At 43.8% G+C, this 23,063-nt stretch overlaps 1 protein-coding gene across 3 annotated transcripts in view; it reads right to left on the bottom strand.

Moving 5' to 3' along the window:
* LOC115386132 (serine/threonine-protein phosphatase 2B catalytic subunit alpha isoform) overlaps positions 1 to 23,063 on the bottom strand; it is an 82,749-nt gene that overhangs the window by 19,048 nt on the left and 40,638 nt on the right. For all 3 annotated transcript variants that reach the window (XM_030088346.1, XM_030088348.1, XM_030088349.1), the window contains 6 exons: positions 16,020 to 16,220; positions 6,915 to 7,039; positions 6,216 to 6,327; positions 5,659 to 5,804; positions 5,239 to 5,378; positions 1,769 to 1,846 (listed from right to left, as the gene is read on the bottom strand). In XM_030088346.1, coding sequence (XP_029944206.1) covers positions 1,769 to 1,846; positions 5,239 to 5,378; positions 5,659 to 5,804; positions 6,216 to 6,327; positions 6,915 to 7,039; positions 16,020 to 16,220 — 802 coding nt within the window. The remainder of the gene's footprint in view (positions 1 to 1,768; positions 1,847 to 5,238; positions 5,379 to 5,658; positions 5,805 to 6,215; positions 6,328 to 6,914; positions 7,040 to 16,019; positions 16,221 to 23,063) is intronic.

Here is a 23,063-nt window from a genome sequence, read left to right as displayed (position 1 = left end):
GACGCCATCCTCCTCTCATGCGCCTCTTTCTCTACGGTTCCTCGTCTTTTTCGCCTCCGCCACTGAAATCCCACTAACCCGGCTGAGACGCCGCCGTCGACGGAGCAGGTACAGTCTGCCCTCTCTCCTGCGGTCGCGTTAGTGAAAGCGGGTGAACACACAGGTGTCACCAGAATAGAGCTGTAACCCCTGGGATCGGCTTCGCAGAGGCAGTTTGGAGCGCCTCTTGTTTTCAGCGCGGCTGTGTGTTTGCCTCAAAGTGGCACACTAATGTGAGGGGACACGCCGCCGTCGAGGGAGCTAATCCCAGCGCGGCAGGTGAAACACACACATTAGATGTAAACACAATGAGGCAACTGGGATAGACGCTTGCTCTGTAAATAAAGTGGCGCATTATGATTATCTGCTGGCTCCACGTGATCGTAATTACCCAAAGAAAACAGAAACGGTGTCTTGGGGTCTGACATGTCTTCTAAGACTTGGCGAGGACTCCCATGTGACCGTCCAGAATGCAACGGTAAACAACTTCCAAGTTGTGTCACATATTGCGTTAGCCTTTTTCTGTAGGTTAGCCATTCAGTTGAATTAGGATTAAATAAAGCATCAATTTCAAAAACATAATAGCTGCAATACTTACATAAAGTATTTATTGGGGAAGAACACATCAAGTAGGAGCTACACATGAATAATGCAGAGCAAATAATGCAGTAATTAGAGTACTGGGGAAAAAGCAGTGGAGCTGAGAACAGAACGAGGGTATTTAATGAGAAATCTATGATCAAATGTCGGATGTGTTTTAAGATTGTGCTCAGTTAGTTTAACACAGAATCTACTTATAGTTCAGACCACCCTGGACCCTTGTTTAATTAATCTGCTGCGGTTCAGACTGCTAATAACCCTTTATTGCTCTGAAATTCTCTCCTTTTCTGGTTTGCCATCGGATGTTATAAATATCGTTTGACTCTCGTCTCTGTTCCTTCCTGCAGGATCTCTGACAGTCGACCCAGAAGTTCTGGATCTATGTGTGGATTCGCCTGCTGTCAGATATCTACTTGTTGTTTTCCGAGTCTTCTGAGGTTTCTTCCTGGTTGCCCGAGCTTGCTGGTGTGTGATGTGGTGGCTGTGATGTACTGGGGGGGGCGCTACAAAATACAACCGATGTGAAATGAATACAGAAACAAAAAAGTCTTGCATAAATATTCAAATATCACGTCCCCATCCCTTCCAGCTCACGCCTGCCTGTATCTATCTTTCTCAGTAATCTAACCGTCAAGTTTTAGCTCATGACAGGGCGCTTTGCTTATCAAAAGACGGCGGAACAACAGCTGTTGCTGAGCAACCAACTATGTTGCAATGGGGAAAGAAAATTACACTTCTGCTCTTATGGGTATGAATTATCCTCTTTTGCCCTTTTTATCTCTAATCAGCAACTCCCTCGATGATTATTCAACTTATTTTAGGGAGAGGCATAGAGAGAATGTTCAGTATTCGTGATAGGGAGCAATCAAACCAGACTTCACGTCAAACTAAACTTCCAGATCTGCGCGACTCGAACTCGTCACATCACATCTGGCCGAGTCAATCCTCGCGCTGGAGTCATTTTCACTTCTTGGATTAACAAGACCGCCTGTTAAAAGTTCAGGCCGCGCCGGACCCGCTCTCCAGACAGGCTGCAGACACCGGGAAAGCTTTTCATCTAATACCCAGGTCTGAGTCACTCCGCCGTGTGACAGCGCAATGGGAAAAGACAAAATGCCACAACACTCACCCAGCATCCTGCGCTTCATGGGCCCGGATGATAGATAATAAGTTATTGTGTTGTAGAAAGTCACAGACTGCAGGGTAGCTGTTGAACAAAGAGACATTTGCGTTACTCATACATCAAGAAAAATCCCAGTAAGACCAAGAAGGACAATCAATACAAATAACTAAATAAGTCATGGGTCTTATTGATTGCCGCCGAGAGAAGCGGTGGATAAACAACACAGAGTTCAAGCTAAATTCGTTCTAAGACCAACAGCGGCTCACACAAAGATATGTTTCTGTGAGAGACTGGCCGCGAAGACGGATTTCATAGTCATTTTAACTCCGACATGGGAATCAAAGCTGGTTCTTTAGCTTCCAAAGAGCCAACGGTTGTATGGACGATTACTCAAGAGTTGAAATAATAACCCCTAATGTGCTCAACTACTAAATGAGCTTTCAAGCTGTAAAATGAGTGGGCGTGACCCCGCTCAAACGTGGGCTCTTATTTCAGAATGAAACTCAAGAAACGTCGACTGTGACATGATTCAGAGAAAATTGATTTTTTTTTTTTATTCCCTTTTAAAAAATAAGAAACGGGAAGGGAAAAAAAAAAAGCTATCAATGAGAAGTGTTCATGCGCACTTTCTGCTCATGCTGATCTATTCGGTCTGTGAAGCAGTGAGACGTCGCTGCCAACAATCAAGCTACGACGCAGTGAGGCTGCAGAGTTTTCCGTTCTGCAGCCTTCTAACCTCCGCGAGCGGCTTCCACTGGAAATTTCCTTCACTCAATGAAAAAAGAAAAAAAAAAAAAAAAGAAAAAAAAAAAGGCACAGGCAAGTCATTGGACAGACAGAATCTGAAACCTTGATTCTGACGTATTCTGCCATTAAAACGCCATTAACGTCATGCGTTTGAGAGGCGCTGCAACCAGAGATGATTAAAACCCCCGGCGGACGTCAGGAGCTGTGAATTGCGGGATGCTTTGTAATGAACAAAGTGACTGACGGTTCACAAAGAGCGGCCCTGTTCCTCTGGATCTGAAAGACTCCACTGTGGGAGGACTCTCTTTTAGCAATGAGCCGCTAAATTCACTTTTCATTTCTACAATTTTTTTGGGGGGGGATTATTAACACAGCGGTCTCTGCAGTGCGTCTGCAGGAATGCAAATGAAAATTTAGAGCACTTTAAAGCGTTGCGAGGCGGATGGGATAAATCAATGAGGGCAACTCCATTATCATGTGTAATATCTAACTCGCGTCGCCTCAGTCACTGGTAAATGTCTGCTGTTGTCAATCTGATGGGGATCCCGGTCCCACTCGCTCACAATCCTTTAATTTATTCATCCTGGCAAGATCTAAGTTTTCAGACAGTTTTAAGCGATACAGTGAGCCGGATTTCTGTGAGTTCCTCTTTGGGAGACAGGTTGTCTCAGTCTCAATTTAAATTTTAGTAGATGGAGAAGTAATTCGTCAGGAACAGGCACTGGTAGTAATTTCACACTGAGCTCTGTAATCTCAGCTTCACACCTCTGCAGAAATCGGGGATCAGCAATGAACTACACCCACACGCTGCAATAAAAACTAAAATTTGCATTTTCTTCAGTCTCTTTATTTTGAAATAACTTTTTTACACTGCGCCATTGATCAGTTTGTTCATTAAACCTGTTGAGGAGCTTTTTTCCTGCAGTGCTGTTGCACATCTTAATGTATATCTGGTGGATCTGTTTAAGAAAAAAATTAGCTTTAATTCGATGAGCTATTTCCGTAAACATGATTATCACACGCCACGCTTGACGCAGAGGTTAATCATCAAGCTGGAAAGTGTGAAAAAGGTTTGGCGAACCCTCTCGGATCATATAGACATGAGAAACTACATCCCAACGCCTGTCACGAGGGATGTAAAAGAAGAAACCAGATGCACAAACTGACTTAAAACTGCAATTAGTTTATTTTTCTTTATCAGAGAGAAGAAATTAGAAATGAATGTTTTCATTTTCGCTTGATTTCCTGCAGCAGATGCGGAAATGAGCCATATGGCATGTTCAGTAGCCAAGATACATTTCTGGCCTAGTTTGGAGGATTTTTATTTATTTATTTATTTATTTATTTTTGCTTTCGGAGTTCAGATCGTCTTCCATCTGTCCAACAACAGGGCACAGATGTTAATGGGCTCCTTGGACACCGCGACTCTGTCGTGTGCAACGCAAGGGCCACTTTGCACCGAGCGCGTGAGAAAACTGAAGCCTCAAAGTTGCTTTAATATGAGGCGACCGACCGACGCTGAGAGATGTGAGGGGAAACCACTGCGGCCTGACCCTTCTACGCCGCTGAATGGAGGCAATAATAAAAGCAGGCATATTCGAAACATGTGCAATTTCATGCCTGAATTACGTTTGTAAAAGTGTTACGAGCGTGCCTGCGGCTCGGGAGGAAATATTGCTTTGCTGCGAGACAGAAGCAACAAAGAAGCTGATGGGTTTTTTTTTTTTTTTTTGGGGGGGGGGGGGGGGGGGGGGCGTCCGCAAATGGGTCTCTCTCTCTCGGTCTGGCTTAAACTGTCTCATAAATCCTGAGAGCCAGTGTGATGCCAATTAGCAGCCGTCCCCTGGGCGGATGAAGCGCAGGACGCTGATGAAAACAAGACTCCTGAGGAATTTTGACCGAGAGGCAGGGGGTTAAATGGGATGCTGGTCCGACGCAAACATGTGACGATCAAATCACAAACCTAACATTTAAGTTCTGTTACATCACAGCTAACATGGAGCCGCTCGTTCATCTTGCATGGCAAAGGCTGAGATAAACCGGCAGAGTAAGCACTCGTCAAAAATACGCCAACAGTGGAGGCACTGGGAGTTAATTTCCCAGCATGGACATTAAAATACTATTAGGCACCTGCTATTAGTAAAATAAAAAAAGAGAAAATGCATATCCTGGGCCTCAGGATGTTCTGTCTATTTCGGCTGGCTTGCTCGCAGGCACGCTCGGGCCAAGTAAGCATTGCTCAGGACCGTAATGAGCGGAGGGAGCGCTGAACACATTTAGAGACAGGACTGTGCCTCGTGGTAATGTGCCAGTTCATTACATTTTGTGACAGAGCAAGCTGCTTGCTCCCAGCATTTCCTCTGTTTGTTCAGTTACTCAGCTCAATTGAAGGTAATGCGGGTTACATAAATACTGGAGACGGTCTGAGGAGGAATCTCGACTCACAATGGAGACGTAGCGGGAATGGAAGGAAAGGGGAGTAATTTTATCAAGAAATATCAACATTGGTTGAAGTTGCACTCAGGTTCTAACCACGTAAAGGTCTCAACAAGAACACGGGCTAAACAGATACATGTCAACTGTATAGATAAACGAAGCTTAAAACTGCATATTTAAAAAGAAAAATCCACAAACAAGATTTCATTCATCAGATCCAAACCTGGAAGACAATCAGCAACACAATCTTTACATATCACAACACCGTAAGGGCAATGAGGGCGAACGCTCACCTGTAGAAATAGGAGCAGCCTCGCACTGTGTTGTGTGTGAAGTGCTCCTGGCTCTTCTCGTTGCCAAAGTCCTCCAGGGGGTCGGACCACAGCAGGTCACACATGGGTCCGTAAGCTGGGGGCTCTTTGAATCTGTCTAGCTGTGAGGGGAAGAGCGAGATCTTGAGAGGAGAGAAGACGCTCCACAACGTTCGTAATTAAATCGAGGCTACGGCTAGCATGTCCGCTGAAAGGGTTTTAAATCTTATTTAAAGTCATGCATCATGGATGGCGTGCTGAGACCAGCACCCGTCTTTCAGTACCCTGAAGATTATCGGTAAAAATACACAACCCCTCTCCATTCAATTTGAATGTAAAAAGTATAGAAAGGTTTCAAGAGCATCTGAAAATCAAAAGTGAGATGTCAGAAGAGACACATACTTTCCTGATGTCGTCGAGATTTGTGATTTCTGGAGATAGCCCGCCATGTACACACAGGAACTGCTGGTTCATAAGAGCAGCCAGGGGAAGGCAGTCGAAGGCGTCCATACATGCGTCATACACCCTCTCTGAATACTTAATTCTACCTGTCATGTGGGGAAACAGGGCAGGGAGGAGACGGCACGCCAAGTCAAACAACGCCACCCTTATACATCGGGCCAGCGTGCGAGTCTGGCACGGAAAAAAGCCTCTCCGTGGTGCCAGGCACATTTTAGAAACAGCACAATTTCACAGAGCTTATGTTGTTTTTTTTTTTTCCCCTTCTCCTTCTGAATCCAATAGAAATACTTCTGACATGTGTAAATATCAAGAAGGGCAATAATCGGACTGAATCTCGCAGCGGACCAGAGGGGACTTTTAAGTGAGCGTTTGAGGTCAGCGGCTGAACTGAGAACATAATAAACAGCTTTTAGGAGGGGATAACTCAATTCTCCGTCCGCTCAGTACTCAAAAGTAACGTAGAAAAAAAAAGAAAAGACAAGAAAAAAAGCACTTACATTCCTGCTTAAATGTGAAATACTCTGTTAAATGTCGACATTCATGATTCCCACGCAGCAAAAACAGTGTTTTGGGGTAAAGGATCTTTAAGGCCCACAAGTACAGCACACACTGAGACAGAGGAGAAGAAGAGAAGACATGGTTAGAGTGTCGTCGGGAAGCAGGAGCCATCATCGCCTGCTTCACAGAGTGGCAAAAAAATACAAGGCGCTCTACTTATAATGAAACATTCATGCGGCGCGTTGTCACGTTTCAAGACTGCTGGAGAGAGACGGAGATGACAAACCTTCAAAGGATCTATCAGAAGACCGGCCCGGCACATTCCATTAAAATATTTTATTCATAAAAAGCATGTTTCGGGCGATAAGATGGCAGGAAATATATATTTTAGTAAATTCCAACCTGCCATTCCAGATCAAATGCATGCATTTCGCTTCGTATTAAAAGTCTGTCTCCCTCTCTCTCCACATAACCCTAAGCGACGCTGTGACATTTGCCATCCTGGCAACATTTGAAGTTATTACAAAAGCCTATTACCACTCCAATATCTGTAGCCTGATTTGATCTACGCTCAGAGAAAGTTATTAATAAACACGGCTTCAGCGCAGCACATGGTGTATGTCACACTTGATTAAGCCCTCAAGAGGGGAAGGAAAAAAACAAACAAAAAAAAAAAAGACCAACAAATACACACTCACTTCAATACTGAAATACCCTCTGTCGACGTAATCCCCCAGGAAAAGGTAGCGCGTGGATGCTGGCGATCCTCCTACTTCAAACAGCTTCATCAGGTCGAAGAACTGGCCATGGATGTCCCCGCAAACTGGAAATAGAGGGGCAGAGAGAGGAGCAAAGCCTGTCAGGGTGACTGTGGCCTGACAGCTGAGAAACAAGTGATGAATGTCTCACTGAGCAGTAAAGTCCGGACTTGAACCCGCAGCCTTCTCCTTTCAAAGCAAGCGCGCTAACCAACACGGGACCGTGCAACCTCTGTTGAAAACGGCAAATTGAGTCTCGCATCGTGCCGATGTGTTTTTGTGTGAAAACTATTTCGAATCCAACTTATGTTTACCTCCAGCGAGAGGCTTAGATTTCAGCTGCGCCTCCATCTGACTCAATCAGAAGGTGGCTAAGCCTGAACCTGCCCACAAAAAGAAGAAGAAAAAAAAAAATTGATTCAGTAGTATTCACTCCATCACATATAATCCAAACCAATGAGGCGCTATCAAGCTCTGAAGAAACCTGATAACTGGGTGTGCTGATGCAGGGGGGCGCTAACAAGATTCTCTGAAGCCTAAAGTGCAAATCTCTGGCAGGTCGGACTAAATGTTACACACTAAACCCACAAAATGGCAAACCAAATACACCCAGGTCAATAGCCATCGTGCCTCCGGCAATAACGTCTCTTTCCTATCCAGGCCGTTGTTTAGGGTTGCCTGCTGGTGAGCGTGCTTCTATAGCAAGTACAGCAGCAGATCAATAGTGGTCGAGGGCCCTTTTAACCGGTAAATCCTATTTCAACATGTTTTTCAACCGAGTTAGCGCCGTCCAAGAATGCAGAATCTCACAGGATATGTATACAACCCCAACCAACTGAAAATAAAAGCTTTCACTCGCGTCTGTTTCTGAACTCGTCACGTCTACGGTGAGAAACAATCTGACGTGCTGCTGCAAATTACTGACAGCTAATTACAATGAACATGCGAACCTCGGGTTAGCGGTGCAAACAACCCGTCGCTACACTTCGATTCCCAGGAATGCGGCCGCGTTCGGCTCAGTTTCACCGACTGCTTTAATCCACTGTCATATCGCTTCCCGATACTCGCTAACGGCGCGGCAGACGGCTGCTAAGTGCTGTCAGGAGACGGGCGCATCTGCGTCAGAAAGCGGCCGCTGTAAATGATCCAACCTGGATTGGTTTTCTCTCAGCCTGTGTGATCCTGCGCTGCGTTCGTCCCCGGGGGGAGCAGAGGCCGCGAGAGATTAACAGTGTTGGCCGCCATCGACAGATGGATGCATGCGAGGTCTTCCCCATTTTTGCAGGAACCATAGAGGTTTGCTTAGTGGTCATCTACACCTGAGCCGCTTTATCGCTGATGGATCTTCATCGAGCGATCGCAGCCGAGGAGTTGACTCACCGATAAATTACCGTCTGTACGTATGCAGGATATAAATGCAGATGTTTATTTAAAGCGAGCTTCATATTCGTTAACCCGTGTGGGAGGACTGCAGCTCCTTCTAAAGCGCGGAGTTTTACTGAGGTGAAAAAAGAAAACATCAGACTCACTGATTGTCAAATAAAGAAGTACTGTAAGCTGAGGCAAACCGAGGACAGAGACTCTGAATGTAACACCTTATCAGTCCGCTGTTTAGAAAAACACCAAACATTAACTAGACAACTTGTCCCGACAGTGTGATGAAGGCATTTGAATAATTAATGCGAGCTGCCACTACTGTGCCGTGTGTGCGGCGCCGCTCTGAATTCACAGATTTGGTTGCTTGTGAGGGAACAAACAGGCATTTTAGGGCCATTTCCTTTCAGCGCAAACCAAACGAACGACACAACGCTGAAAAAAAAAAAAAAAAGGTTTCAGTCTTAAAACAGATGTTTAGCGTCATAAAGCACGTCAGAACGACATCCGATCGGTCCCTCTGCATCACGACAGCTACACACATACACACACACCTACACAGTTAATCAGAGAAGTGACTGGGAAACAACTGGAACAAGTGTTGAGACAGATGTTGAGACCCCCCACGGAGCACTGATCTCACCATCACGATGTCAGTTTGGGATTACACGAAGAGACACATGAGTTATTCTCCTTACCCAGCATCCAACCTGCCAGGTAGCTTAAGCAGTTTTTTAAATTGTTGTGTTAATAAAAGATGTCTCTATACTCTTTAAAACTCAAATGACAATCGTGTCGGTGCAGCCCGGAGTCACATGCCTGTCCACTGCTTTATTTTCAACTCTCAATTAGCTTTTTATTGATTTCCCCCCAAAAAAATGTTAAGCAAGATTTTCCTCTTAGTTAATATTAAACTGCAAACTTCACTTTACAACACACTTCATTTGTCAACAGAAAGGATGATGATAATAGTCGATCTTTTTACAAGCACTGTAAGTGTGGTATATTTCAGAAAAATGACTAATAATTCAACCCAGCTGTTTTTTTCCTCTATTTTTTAAAACACTAACATGAAGCTCTGATCCTATTTTGATGTATCTGTTGATGTTCCAAGTTCACACAGTAGGGAAATCCTGTGTTTGTTATCTGGGAATAACATACTGGGTTTGTTGACCAATGGGTTAAATATTACCTGATGAAAACCTTGGATTCAGACATTATAAGGGCAAAAAAAAACCAACAACAGGAGAAAAAAAAAAATCAAAGAAATCCTGTCAAATGGTATCGAACAATGGTGTGATGGTGATAGCCATTGGCAGATGTGCCCTTGAAGATTAGATAAGAAAAAGAACAATCAACTTTAACAGATCGAATGTAATCTGTGGCGCCAGCGTGATCAAAACAGTGGTTACTACTAACAGACGGCTTTTCTTTCCTCTAATATGAAGCCTCTCCGGGTCAGTAAACACTTGAGAAAAGTCCTCCTCTTCACCTGCGAGCTGCAATAAACACACAGAGATAACCAGCGGTGTTCGCTGAACGCCGTGGCGGTGACGGCGCCGGTGAGCCTGGCATCCGCGTCTGATGTCAACGTGCTTCAATTCATCTATTCTTCAAGTAATGGGCTAATTAAGTAATTACCACCAGGGCGAACAGATTTAAATCTAATTTGAAAAGGATGCACACTTTCTTTTCGGGAGGCTGTTGCTTTATGAACTGTATCCAGGAGCAAGAAATACAATAAGAGCCTGTGAAAAAGTCTTTCACAGAGATACCCAATTAGTGGGAGCTGGAGGACAGCGTTGGAGAGCAATTATCTGAAGTTACGAGCCTCGTGAGACAGCTCTGAGAATCGGCTCTCCTCGCCTGTATCGTAAACCTCCGCTTTAGCATTTGTCTTCCATTAAACCCACACTGTGCGACTGTTTAAATCCGCAGCGGGGACGGACTTCAAAAAGGCGCTGTTGTTGGTTGTGTCCGATTTCTAAAGACGCTCTCAGTCCCCGTCGTCGTCCAGCCAAGCCCACTGCAAACACGCTGCTGCTCTAATCTTGGTTGAAAAAAAGTTCCCTTGATTTGATGATTTATGAGATTTAAAAAAAAAAAAAACTGTTTTTGGAAGTGTAACCTCCAAAGATTCAAATTTCACCATTTACTCTGAAAATGCAATTTATTGACGCAGTGCTGTGAAAAGGGTCTGAAACGCCAGAGATCTGGCCGTGACTTCATGTCAAAAATATGCGATCTGTTTTTGTTCAGATTAAATAATTTCTTCAGTCATTTAAATGGTGAAAATCAAATCTTGAAAGACGGTGGTGAAAAGAAGATGAAAAAAGTTGCAGTGAGGGAGAAAAAAAGAGAGAGGAGATGTTTTAAATAAACTATTTGCACTTCAAAAACTAATATGAATAGTTGAGCCTAAGTGTTTTCACATGTCTGGCCAGAAGAGAAACTCGGCTTGTGTATTTCTTTCATTGGAAAGCTTCTCTTAGAAAGACTGTGAAAGAAAAGATCCACTCCTACTGTTTGCTGATTTGTATTATTTTACAATATTTGAAATAAAGGAACCAAAAGTCTGTGTTTTTGTACTATTTGAACATCGAAGTGGTCTTCCTGTGAGACCAGAGCTCATTTGCTTAAAGGATACAAAAACTCTGCATGTTTATTTCCCATCTGGTCACCTTTGATGATCATTTTATTATTTTTTTTTTTTTTAAAGATCCAAGCACTTCTTGCAGCAAATCGTGCACACACATTTTTAAAGAGGAACACTTTATCCATAAAGACGTGTGATGCTGAGGCTGCTCATTGCTATGGAAACGTCGTAATGGCTCAAACCATTTAAACAATAGCAGCTTGTATCACTGAGAAGGGGAGGGAAAAAAAAAACAAAAACAATCAAAGCTGCTACTGACCTGATAAAGGTCCTCTCTGAGCATCACCAATGGCAACGCTGCAATACAACTGTTGTGTACAAACACAGAGATGGATGGAGGGGGTAGCCATCTTCTCTGCTCGCCACCGGTGTAAAGAGATGGAGGGACCAGAGGAAAAACCGTCTCGAGAGCAGTTCTACTGAAAATATCATGCTTTCGTTACATTAAAACTGCTAATATGTTAATAAGTGAAGTGGTAAAATGAATACTGACAATATTTTCAGTCTGGCGAAGGAGCATGAGGCTGCAGTTTCTCCTGAAGCACACACATCAAACGCACGGAGTGTGTGTGGGAGGACTGCACCTCCAGCCGACCTTTTGGAAAAGCTATCACTGGCTGGCGAAGAAAACAGCAGGGGTGACCCGGCGATGCCGAGGGTTCAATCGCTGGCTAGGTGCGCTTGCTGGTCGCCTGGAATGGCCGTGACGCTCGGACGAGGCTGATCGATTCATATCCGATAAAAACGCAGCGACGGCTCTCTCTCTCTCTGCTTTATCACGGTTATAAAAAAATAAAAATGAAAAAAACAAATAAAAAATAAAAAAAACACGCAGAATCCTCCCCATCACTCTGTTCCAGTACACCTACAGACATGCTTTGCCTCCCTCCCTCTTGTCACACACAAAAAAACGAGGTGAGAACCAAAGCCCACATAAGAAGAGCAGGTGGGAGTACATTATCTGGAGTGAGAAACAATTCGTTCTGGCCATCTCCTGCCTGTGCGCTAAAGTGATCTCCCTGAGTAGCAGCATATCAGCGGGCAGCAGCTACCGAGTGGGTGGTGGGCATTACACAACCTGGCTTCAGAACCTACACAGGCCACTCCAAAAGGCCGGGCTCATTGAGCGGCAGAGATCCGCCGCCGTGCGAGCCAGCGCCGCATCGTGTTTTGATTGAGACGGGCTGATAACAATAACCCCCCTGGTTTAATGATGGAGTCTGCAGGAGCGAGCGTCCCGCACAGCGTGTGTTATGCAAAAGGTGGAGGTGGTGCTTGAAATGTCTCATAAACATCAATCTATATGCAATTTAAAAAAAAAAAAAAAAAAAACTCCTCACAGCACAGCTTCAGAGGTCTGATTTACTGATGGAGTTTTGAGTCACTGATGTAAATCAATGTTTTCCAACCAGTTTACTAAATTGGAATTCTTTAAAGACATTTTTATACCCATGCTGAATACATAATATATGCATATGGGCTGTTCAGCGGCTGAACAGGTCGATCTTCATAAAAACAACATTTTATAAAGTCACTGAAAATAGCTATTGATTTAAAAAGAAACATTAGGTTGCAACAAATTACTGTACTACATCATTCAACGATTATTTATTTACATGTATTGTTCATCGTTAACATGTTTTTGCTTTGTGCCCTGTAAATCTTAGGACTTGAGTTATTAGTTATAATGCTAAAAAATACATCTGAGAGTTAAACTATATTTTCAAAACCCGTATAAACCAGGATATCTTCACAGTCACATATAATAAAACATGTTGTATAAGCCGTACTGCATACACAGATGCTGTTTCATTTACAATAACCTCGGCTAATTGATCCGCACTGTTCTAATGTCCATACGCGTGTATTGTTCATTATGAGACTGTTGCATAAGACGCTATTGAAAAGCTTGCACAGCCTTCCAGAGCAAACACACTTCACGTTAAAGCTCTTTAAACCGTCATTCTCAGCGAGGTCGGGTAAGTTCATTTCGAGGTGCACGCAGGAAACTACACAACCAAGGTCGCAGCGTTTTCTCTCAAATAAAGACACGTTTTCAGAAAGGAAGCTCTCATGTTGGGAAATATACACAGCCGAGGCATTAAACGCAGGGCGTTTCAGGTTAGCACCTCAAAATATTAAAAATAACACGTCGAGATTGAGGGGAATGTCTCGGAGACGTCGGATTCAAAGAGCAGCTCAGGAACGGCAAACATGTGTATGAACAGAGTGGAACCTCGCTGTTGCCTGGCGATGCGGCTGTGAGCCTCTATTGATGGGCGACTTGTGTGAAGGCCATGGGAGCAGCTTGTACTCGGCAGCCTAAGCCAGCTTCATTCGCCACACGACACACACACACACCTCCCTTCGTGCAAACCCCACCTGCCATCTGGCCCAACAAGGAAGTGACTGTGCAAGTGCGAGAAGCAGGGAGAGAGGGAGAGATAGCTGACATGTCATGGCGCTTTGCATCTACGATAAATATTTACATACTAATTTTCTGACCGTGTGTCATGTTTGAATTGGACGTGCGCTGGTGGAAGGAGGAGAGAGAGAGAGAGAGGGAGAGAGAGAGAGAGACCGCTCCTGACCGTGACACAGAAAGTTAAAACATGGCAGACAGAAGGATAAGGACTGAGAGAAACAAAGAAATGTTAAACAGAGAGAGGGAGAGAGTTTGGGAGCGCGCATGAGAGGGAAACACAGCAGGAGCGTGAGCACGCGCAACAGAGAAATCCTTGTTGAAAAAGACTACCGAGTGGGAGAGGGGTTGAGACAGGGGTGTTGAGTGGGAGGGAAAGAAGTGCTTCATTTGCTGTGGTCGTCTACACAAGTGCATGAACGCACACAAAATCGCACGCACGCACACACACACAGCCACTCAGGATCCACTGCCTGCTCGCAGAGCTGAAGCTGTCCACTGTTTCTATGTGGCACAACAAAGGAAGGAGATTTACCGGCTGATCCATCATTTCAGCCGCTTCAAAATGTAAAATCAGGACATTGTGGCCGATAACAGAGCACCTTTAAAATCAGCCCATCATTCCAAATGTACAGGTTTTTATGTCATGCTGCGGAAATACGCTACAATAGCTATTCAGGACTTACAGTTAAAAAGCTCTTCATCTAACTCACACCGAGCCTCGGTGCAGCCGATCCATTCAGGCTCTGCATGAATCAAGGTCTGCAAGACTCCATCACAAGGTGCAATATGGAACGTTTTCAGAAGTGAAACCTCAAAATAATCTAATTAAAAAGCAATCGTCATGACGTCACCGCATTTTTGTATTTTTGAATCCTGGTTTCCTCCTTAAGCAAAGAAACATTTGAGGCTGAATAGTAAAGGCAAAGCTACAGTTTAGCTGACAGCAGCGCAGCAATATTTTAAGGGCGGTGGAATTATTACATTTTATTTTCAAAATTATGCTCTACCTCCCGCTGCACAGAGCAATTAAAGAGACAGAGGCCCGAGTGAGTAGTTTACTTTCATTTATCATAAATAGCTTTTTGTCTTCGACTTTAAAGGGTGTTTATACCGAAAGATCAATACAATTTGCTCCACTTTGATTTGGAAGCATTATTGCACAGCTACAAATACAAGTTTTTACTGTTATGTGGCCTTTCGCGGCCGTTTATTGTGATACACTGGAGCACTGCAGGAAGCCAGTTAATGCTCCTAAATAATCAGTCATTTAGATGTATTCAAAAGCATTTCTTTTGTGTAGGAAAACACAGAGGTAGACAATGCGGCTCGTGATTACGTAACTCATTTACGTGTTTCTGTGTTTCGACGGAGGCACACACAGTTCGACAAGGGCCATACATTCATGAATTTTAGTGAGCGTGATGTCTGCGTAATAAACTGATGGGTTTCTGCGGACTATATTGTGGAAGCGATCGCGCATTGGCAAATGATGGGTTGCCATAGACCTTGAGTAGGTCTCTGCCTCTGATTACAATAACATCAAAGAGCCCTCATCAGAAAGTCTAATGGAGGAGCAGGACACTTGACCAAAAAGGAAGAATAGACTTGTGCATATGCATCAGTGACCGTCTCTCTCCGCAGCTCCTTCTGCCGGCATAAATAAGCTCAACTTGCTGGCTGCTGTGACTGAATGGAAAAAAAATTAATACATTTTGCGAACGATAAGTATTCACAAGGGAGTGTTTTTTTTATTGTCACAATGTTTAACGGCTTCTATAAAAGATAACTAATGTGTCGCGCTCCGGTTTTCCAAGGTTAGCAGGTGTTTTCAGTATCTCTCTCCTCGGTGATAAAAGTGTTCTACGTCAGAGCAACGTTTTTATTGCCGCCGAGTGAGTCAGTGCCACTAAGCTCGTGAGTTTTGCCAAATTGGATGAACTAAACCTGCGTGTTTCCTAAAATACACTGCTATGGCTGGCTCCGAGGCCCGCATGAGGCCCCGAGGCACAGTGACTCAGTTAATTAGGAAAATTAAGTTTTGGTGCAGCTGTAAACAGTCGGCCTCCTTTTCCAATGTGTTTTCATTCTGAAACAAGTGCAAGTTGTTTGAACCTCCTAAAACATAAAACAAGCTGGTAGTCTTTGTGGGCAGCCGGAGAGTGCAGGTCCTTTTGAGAATCTGGAAAAAAACACTTTGACAAAATAAGCAATAAAAATGCAAAGTGTTGCAAGCAGACACTTGTTTGAACCCTTTGAAAGCGAGTCCATTTCAAAATGATATATCCGCGTCTTCGTCTGCTTTCGCTTGAGGTCATCAGAAATCTGATTGAAGACTCCTGACCCAATTGGCCCTCGTCAGCTGAGATCCAAATCTGATCAGAGTCCACTAAACAGCACCTTATATTGTTTCCCATTGAAGACTGATAACTTGCGACTTGTCTGTTGAGGAAAACAGATTTGCTCTGTGATGGGACAAGACGGATGACCGGACGCCAAATATCTGCAAACATTTTGCTTTTCGGTCTCTCTTTTTCTTGTGAGGGAACAATAAGCACAGGCAACGGTTGAAGTCAGTCGTTGACCTCCTGACCTGTCACGGGGGCCTCGATGTCCAGCAGGTTTTTCTCCGCGCGCAGGATGGCGGCGCCCTCGCCTATGAGCCTGAGAGCCACCGCCTCTTCCACGCGGCCTTCCTTGGTTAGATGGGCTTTCAGCACGTCCACTTTGGGCTTCCCCTCGCTGTCAAACACCTCTTTAGCTGTCAGCCGGTGACTGGGGGGGAAGGGGACAGCTGCAGGGGCAAAGAGAGAGACAGAGAGAGAGAGAGAGAAAAAAAAAAGAAGCAACATCATTACAAGCGATCCACTTTCATTACATATTTACAGTTCTTTGATGCACTTTTCATTGACAAAAGGCTTCAGAGGATACGCCGTTAATTCCACATGACTGAGCAAACAACATTTGAGCTGTTTGATTAGCAGGTACTTTGTACCTTCCAGGGGATGGACCCCCTGCTGGGGAGGGAGCTCGCGCTCACTCCCGTGCCTCCAGACCACCCTCTGAGACGATTTACCAGATTGCTGCTATGATCTGTGAGTCATTCAATTTCCAATATTTATAACAGACCCACAGAATTTCTAGTTTGCTTGGCAATCTCTACAGCAAAAGATATTACACTCTGAAGGAGAACTGAGACATCTGTTGTTTTATTAACGTGAAAAGCTTTTCGCATGGGGACCGAGTCGAAATAACACTATTTTTGAGGTTTAATGTGTAACATTAACGTTATTTAAACATTTTCTGTTGTATGCGTTGGACTAGAAGAGTAAAGACAACGTCTGCGCTCTACTTCAGTTTCTATTTTCAACAAAGCAAAAATGTGCTTATTTCGTGAGTCTTGAAGGCATCATAAAAATGAGGCTAACCAAACCCCAAACAAATCTCTCTTAATGTTAATTTCCATAATTAGCAGCTTATAAAAGGTTTGTATTTTCTACAATACGATGCAACCGAGGTTTGTTTGCATGTGTTTTCATTTAAATCAGTCTCCAATCTAATCACCGCAGTAGAAGCAGATGATTTTCCCAAATCATCTCCAATGAAAAAAAAAAAAAAAAAAAAAAAAAAAAAAAAAACGCCGACTGAGCCTTTGCAGGTTTTCAATGCAAACGTATTAGAATAAAACCTGAACCTGCTCTCTTTAAATTGTCCCTGCTGTTTTACCAGCTGATATGAAACAAGTAATTTTCTAAATGAAAGCTATATTTTGTGGTTTCATCTCTGCGTGTGTGTGTAGTGCCTTTACCGCAATCCCTTAATAAACTTTTCACTTCCTGACAGCGGAGCTAGAAGAAGACATATTGTAAGGCGTGCTCTTAATTAGTGTCCACTCGCAGACTTCGCAGGAGCGTGAGTAATGCACCGAGTAAGTAACAAATACCGTCCGGTCTGTGGCTGCGCGCGTGCACGTGCACGCGCACGGCAGCGTCCAGGTAATAAGAGCAGCGCTTTATCAGTGTACCAGTGCGCCCGGAGAAAGACGATATTTGGGCTCTCAGTTGTGGTACTTAAAGCTTCCTAACAGGTGGATGCTGAGAGCTCACTTTCACTGGACGTGCACAGCTGCGCTCTGGACACTTTCACTACGACGACGCCTGTACCGGTCCCAGCCGTCAGGGAGCAAGAGGGGAACTATCAAACCGACGATAGCTGACATGTTCCTCTAAGCTTGAGGCTGACATGCTGTTGTGACAACTTTATTTTTACTGAAAATCACAAACTAACAGCCAGATAGAAACTGGATTCTGGTGGAGACCAAACCAAAGCGCTAATTGAAATCTGCTCCTCACCTACTCCTCTCCTAATACACCAAGGAAATCTCCTTGAGATTTTTTTGCTAAGCTGCAGAGACAGGCTGAACAGCTGCCCCGCACTCTCTGAAAAATAGTCCGATGCCGTCAGATGAAGGACGCCTCCGCTCGCAGTGTCCAACTGCACTAAACAGGTGGAGAAAAACATGATGTGCAGAATGCAGCTCCGCGCCGTGTGTTCAATTTTGTGCCCACTTGTTGTGAGTCTTGCTTTACACTGACTTATTTATCAAATCAAAGTGGCAGCGCGCTACCCTTCAAACACCCGAGGCTCATTCTGAATGTCTCCCACTAAGTGTGGGCCTGTGTTTGTAAAGTTGGACATGCAGTAATTGACAACTCCTACAATGTGTGTTTCTGTACCGCAATGTTTCTCATATAACACAGGCCTTTGAACAAGAACACATCTTCTGTAAAAAGCTGCATTTTGCTTTTGGGAATTGTGTTATTTTACTATTGAGTCTTTAAAAGGGGTATTAGCAATTTTGAAATGACAATTTTTGTACAAGTTAAAGCATAAAAAGTCCAGCCATGCATTGATATGGTGAACTACCAAGTACGTATGTTGATGGAGAATTTGGAAAAGTTAACTTTAACTTGCTCCATAGATACAGTGAGGTAAAACAATATGAGACATCCCCATTCTAACAATATCCAAGCCAAAGCATTTCGAATTTCGAAAGATCAGCTGACAGTTGTTGTCGCTCTGGAGCAGTGGGTCAACAGTCTGCAGCACTGTCTTCAACGGCTTTTGAACCTATAACTATATTTACACGTGCATACCTAAAACCAAAATACTTCAAAAGGATGGTCAACATAAACGTTGCTTGAAGCCAAGAACTTCAAAATCTTCTGAAACATTATAAGACTAATAGCTCCAGATTTAGGTATCTGGGGCATTCGGAGATCCCCATCGGAGATAGAATTACCCCAGGCCCCAGACTGGCCTCCCTTGAGCACCTGCTGCGCAACACTAGCCTGAGGCCGGGGCCTCGGGGCTTTAGACTCCACAGCGGCAAGCAACCGCACTTCTGAGAGATGTCGAACGCCCAGCGTACAAACTATTTTCAACATGTTTGAGGGCAGATCCCAGAGCTATTGGTTTGATGTTTTAATGCTACAGATAAACCGGGAAACAATGATGAGGAGCTTGTCCTGGATTTCATTAAAACACTCCTAAAAAATTTTTTTGAAAATGCTGTGTGTATAGTTTCACCGTCGACTATTTTAAAACAAGTAAAAATATGAAACCGTGTCAAATTAGAATCTTCTTTTTAAGGCAGATCAATCATCAAAGATTTGAATGTTGTCGGGGGACTTCAGGAGTACGATTATGAATCACCGAGTATTCGGAGTATTGATTTCCGTAGGCAGCCGTAACAAAGACTTAGCAACTGTATGCAACAGTCAGACAGGAGTAGAGGTTAAGGTCTAGAAAGTCTTTCGCTCAGTCTGCATCATTAGCCAATCAAATGTCAGTGAGATGGAAGGCAAATTCTCAAGATCTTCAACCAGAACCAGCGAATAAAAAGAGAATAACATTATTCTTTTATAGAAACTACTGGTGTGAAAGCTGTATTTGTTGGCGCGCTGGCGGCCTCTCAACACATCACCCTTCCATTTCCTACAGTCGTGACAATGGAAACACTGTGTGAACTTTCCCCTTGTGGAATTTCTAACAGCCCCTCTTATTAACAAGAGTAACACCCAACTCTGCCAAAACATTACACGGCGCATTGTAACGGTGGGATCTACACCCAGAAGAAAGAGGCGTTGCCCCCAGGAAGAAAATGAAAAAGGCTCGTGGCCGAGGGAAAAAAAGATCATCATGGATTAAAGACGCCGTCAAGGAAATCATCAAAGAGATGGTTTTGAGCTTGTTTTATTATTTTTTTTAGGAAAAAAGTTAATGGTGCAAAAAAAGGCAGAATGATATGATCTTTTACTGAAGTAATTATCTATGTAAATTTAGTTACTCAAAAGCCACTCGAGGCATTTAACTGCCGAACGTTGCCTTTATCGGCTGGATCAGGACGTTCCCAGACAGTTCACTGTTGGAAATAACCCTGTGCATCTATCCACGCTTTCAAGCGGGGCTTTAAAGCCACCGGAGCACAAAGTGACCCACAGCGGTCTGCCTGACACTCAAGTATGACTCAGAAACTGTCTCCATTAGCTGGTCGCTTTTGCCTTCATTAATTTTACCATTTGTCTGTTCTTTTCTGTTACATAACTGGGAAATTGCACTGCGGCCTCAAACCTAACATGAGAGGGAAATGCTACGAGGGGGAGTCAGAGAGAGTGGAAAAGAACAAAAAAAAAAAAAAAAGCTGGCGTCTGATTTAACTTTTCCTGGTAATTTGTCTCCGATTAGCATTGTAATTTCCAAGCTACAAATTAGAGCCATCCATCAACCATTAGGGCTAAAGCCTAAGAGATGACTAAACCCCTGAATGCCTGGAGGGCATGTTAAATAAACCGTTGACTTATTTAATAAAAGTGGACTGTCCTGGTGTGGTGAAGTAATTTAAGCAAATAGCTTACACACCCAGCCACCCCCTAAAGCTCATGCTGCTTGTGTTTTGTCAGTATGGCGTCCAAAGGCAAGGCTTTTAACATGAGACATTCTTCTTGAGAAATATGAAAAAAAAAGAATTATGGTGGGGTAAGAAATCTCCTCAAATATTAGATTCTTCCAGCTTGCTGCACATCTAGTACACACACTTCAATTTTTTTTTTTTGTTATTCGAGTTTTCTATCTCGGCAAATTAACGCTTCAGATTGCCAACAATCAGATGTTGAGCACCGGGCGCAGCGCACCTCAAAGTGAGAGGCGGTGAAAAAGCAGGCGAGCTTGAAATGTTGAGGTTGGTGTAGTTCAGAGCTAATGCAGTCTCTCTGAGGAACGAGCCAGCGGGAGGTGTGCAGTCATACGGTGTTGGACAGATCAGCTTAATTGGAGAAAGTGAGACAGACTGTTGCCGCGCTCGCCAACCCCTGGCCTTCATTTAGCGAAGAACACCGAGTGCAACCGTGAGCCTCTCCTTATCTGTCAGTTCAGACGGCTACAATTCCTGCACATCGCCTACCTCCGGCCCTCTGAATATTGTGCGCACTCAACCTACCGGAGTGGAAATGAGCATAATCACATTCAGGAGAAACTTTTAAAACTTAGAAAAACATTCAGAAAAACAAGGCTATAAAAATTGCTCAACTCGTGCAAGATATAGTCAGTAAATCCATCTCTAACTAGTGTCACTGCAGACATCGACCGCACCGGAATACCTTCCACACACACCAGCTGTGGCTGCTCCACAAGCTCTCAAAGAAGCACAGGTTATCGCCTAATAACTACGTCTGTTCGGACAAAAATATAAAGCCTGCATGGTGTGAGCTGGTCTGGGATTGAGCCCAATAAATGAAGGCCTTTAACACCACACAGATAAGGTGAGGAAAGCAACACCCGATGATAAATTTCTCCAATTCCAGGACCTAAATAAATCCAAACCTAAGGTTGTTGTGGATCTCAGCCGCCGATATCAGAAATGACACCCGAGAAAAAAGGCTGATGCTGTGAGATATGGCAGCGGCAGGGGAATGGGGGGGGGGGGTGTTCCAGGAGCGTGGGCGAGACTCGGGTTGTCACTGCCCACATCAATTGCCCCCCCGCCACCAGACAGGCCACCGCACCAGCAATTTTCCTCCCCTCAGACTCAGCATGACCGGTGGAAGTCGCAGCACGACCAGCAGGGAGAGGAGGCAGAACAAAGGCTGGGGAGCAAATGCAAGAAAGGTCAGCTCACATGAAGCGAGCTGACTGAGCGGAGGGACGCGGCCACGCAAAGGCAGCGTCTGATCTGAAGTGCGACGCCGGTTCTGTAATGTCGCCTCCTCACTCAGTCACCATGATCCTGCTTCCCTTTGCCTTTTTCAATGGCGATGCTTCTGTAAATCAAGCAGGGACTCAAAAACTGATTAAATAGTACAGAAATACCAGAACTCGGTGAGACAACACAGTCGCAGTAAAAACATTTGCGAAACAGAAGTTCACTCCAGGGGTGAAATGATCCAAATTGCATTTCATGGTGAAATACTCAGCAACCAGAAATCACTGTCCAGAATCAGGCTGTACAAAATGTCTGAATCCATGACGTCTCTAAAGTTTGTTTTCTGCCCCATGACAGTATGCCTGCACTTCAGATATTTGTCCAGCTTCCATCCAGCGGAGAAGGGAATACAAACTAAACAAGAACAGAGAAATGTGTTCTCTTCCTCAGGGTTGCGAGGACAGAATTATGTTCTTCTTTTCACCAAGCCCTGGTCCTGGAGTTCATTGTTCTGAGCGATCAGTGATTTTCTCTGTTCGTGCCGAATTTGGATCCGCTGAGGATATAGCGACCATATCTTCAGCACACGTCAAGAAAGGGCTGAAAAAGCTACAAAATCATGAATCAATGTGGGAAAAAGTTAAAAGTTTAAATTTTAAATGAAAATTAAAAAAAAATCTATTCGCCTTGTTATAGTTTGTTCAGTTTTCTTGTTTCTTTCATACTCATGCTTTTATTTTCATGAATTCTATTTTTCTCAAAAATTTTGTTCTCTGATGCAGAATTTATTTATTACTCCTTTTAAAGCATGCACCACAGTCACTGAAATTATACAATGTGTGTTGACTTGTCTCTGTCTGAATAACACTTATTACAGAACAGCATTAGAAATCACAATTCAAGTTGGTAATTTTCTGGAAACATTGAAATACTGGGCTTACACCAAACATTGAACATAGTGTTTTCTCTTATCTGTATTTTTTTGCAGTGCTATCCTATTATTTCTTTTATTCGCTTTTTTTTTTATCAAAAGCATATTAAAGTATTTTCAAAGAAAAACTAATGCTTTTGGTAAAAGTACCACATGTGCATCAAGCATGTACCACTGGGCTTAATATCTTTACCCTGTCACTGGCAGACCTTGTTAAAGCTGTAGCATCAAAGTTAATGGAGAAAGAAAGAAAGAAAGAAAGTTACACCCCCACTTACACCGATCGGAACATTACGGTAAGCATACCACGTAACGTGAGAGATTTTGGGATAAATGGAGGACAATAACTGCATTCGACTGCCCTTGAATCTATTGAAATAAAGTAAATAGCGAGATCAGCCTAATTCTGTCTGTCAGCTTCACATTTGCTTTTAGTGCAGAACTAATCACGGTCATACTGTGATCAGTCGCAGTCATAATGAAATGTTCATACCATTAAATCCCAA

This window comes from Salarias fasciatus, chromosome 3 (assembly GCF_902148845.1).
Source record: "Salarias fasciatus chromosome 3, fSalaFa1.1, whole genome shotgun sequence".
In the NCBI taxonomy this organism is placed as follows: Eukaryota; Metazoa; Chordata; class Actinopteri; order Blenniiformes; family Blenniidae; genus Salarias; species Salarias fasciatus.
This window is presented reverse-complemented; position numbering and strand designations above follow the sequence as displayed.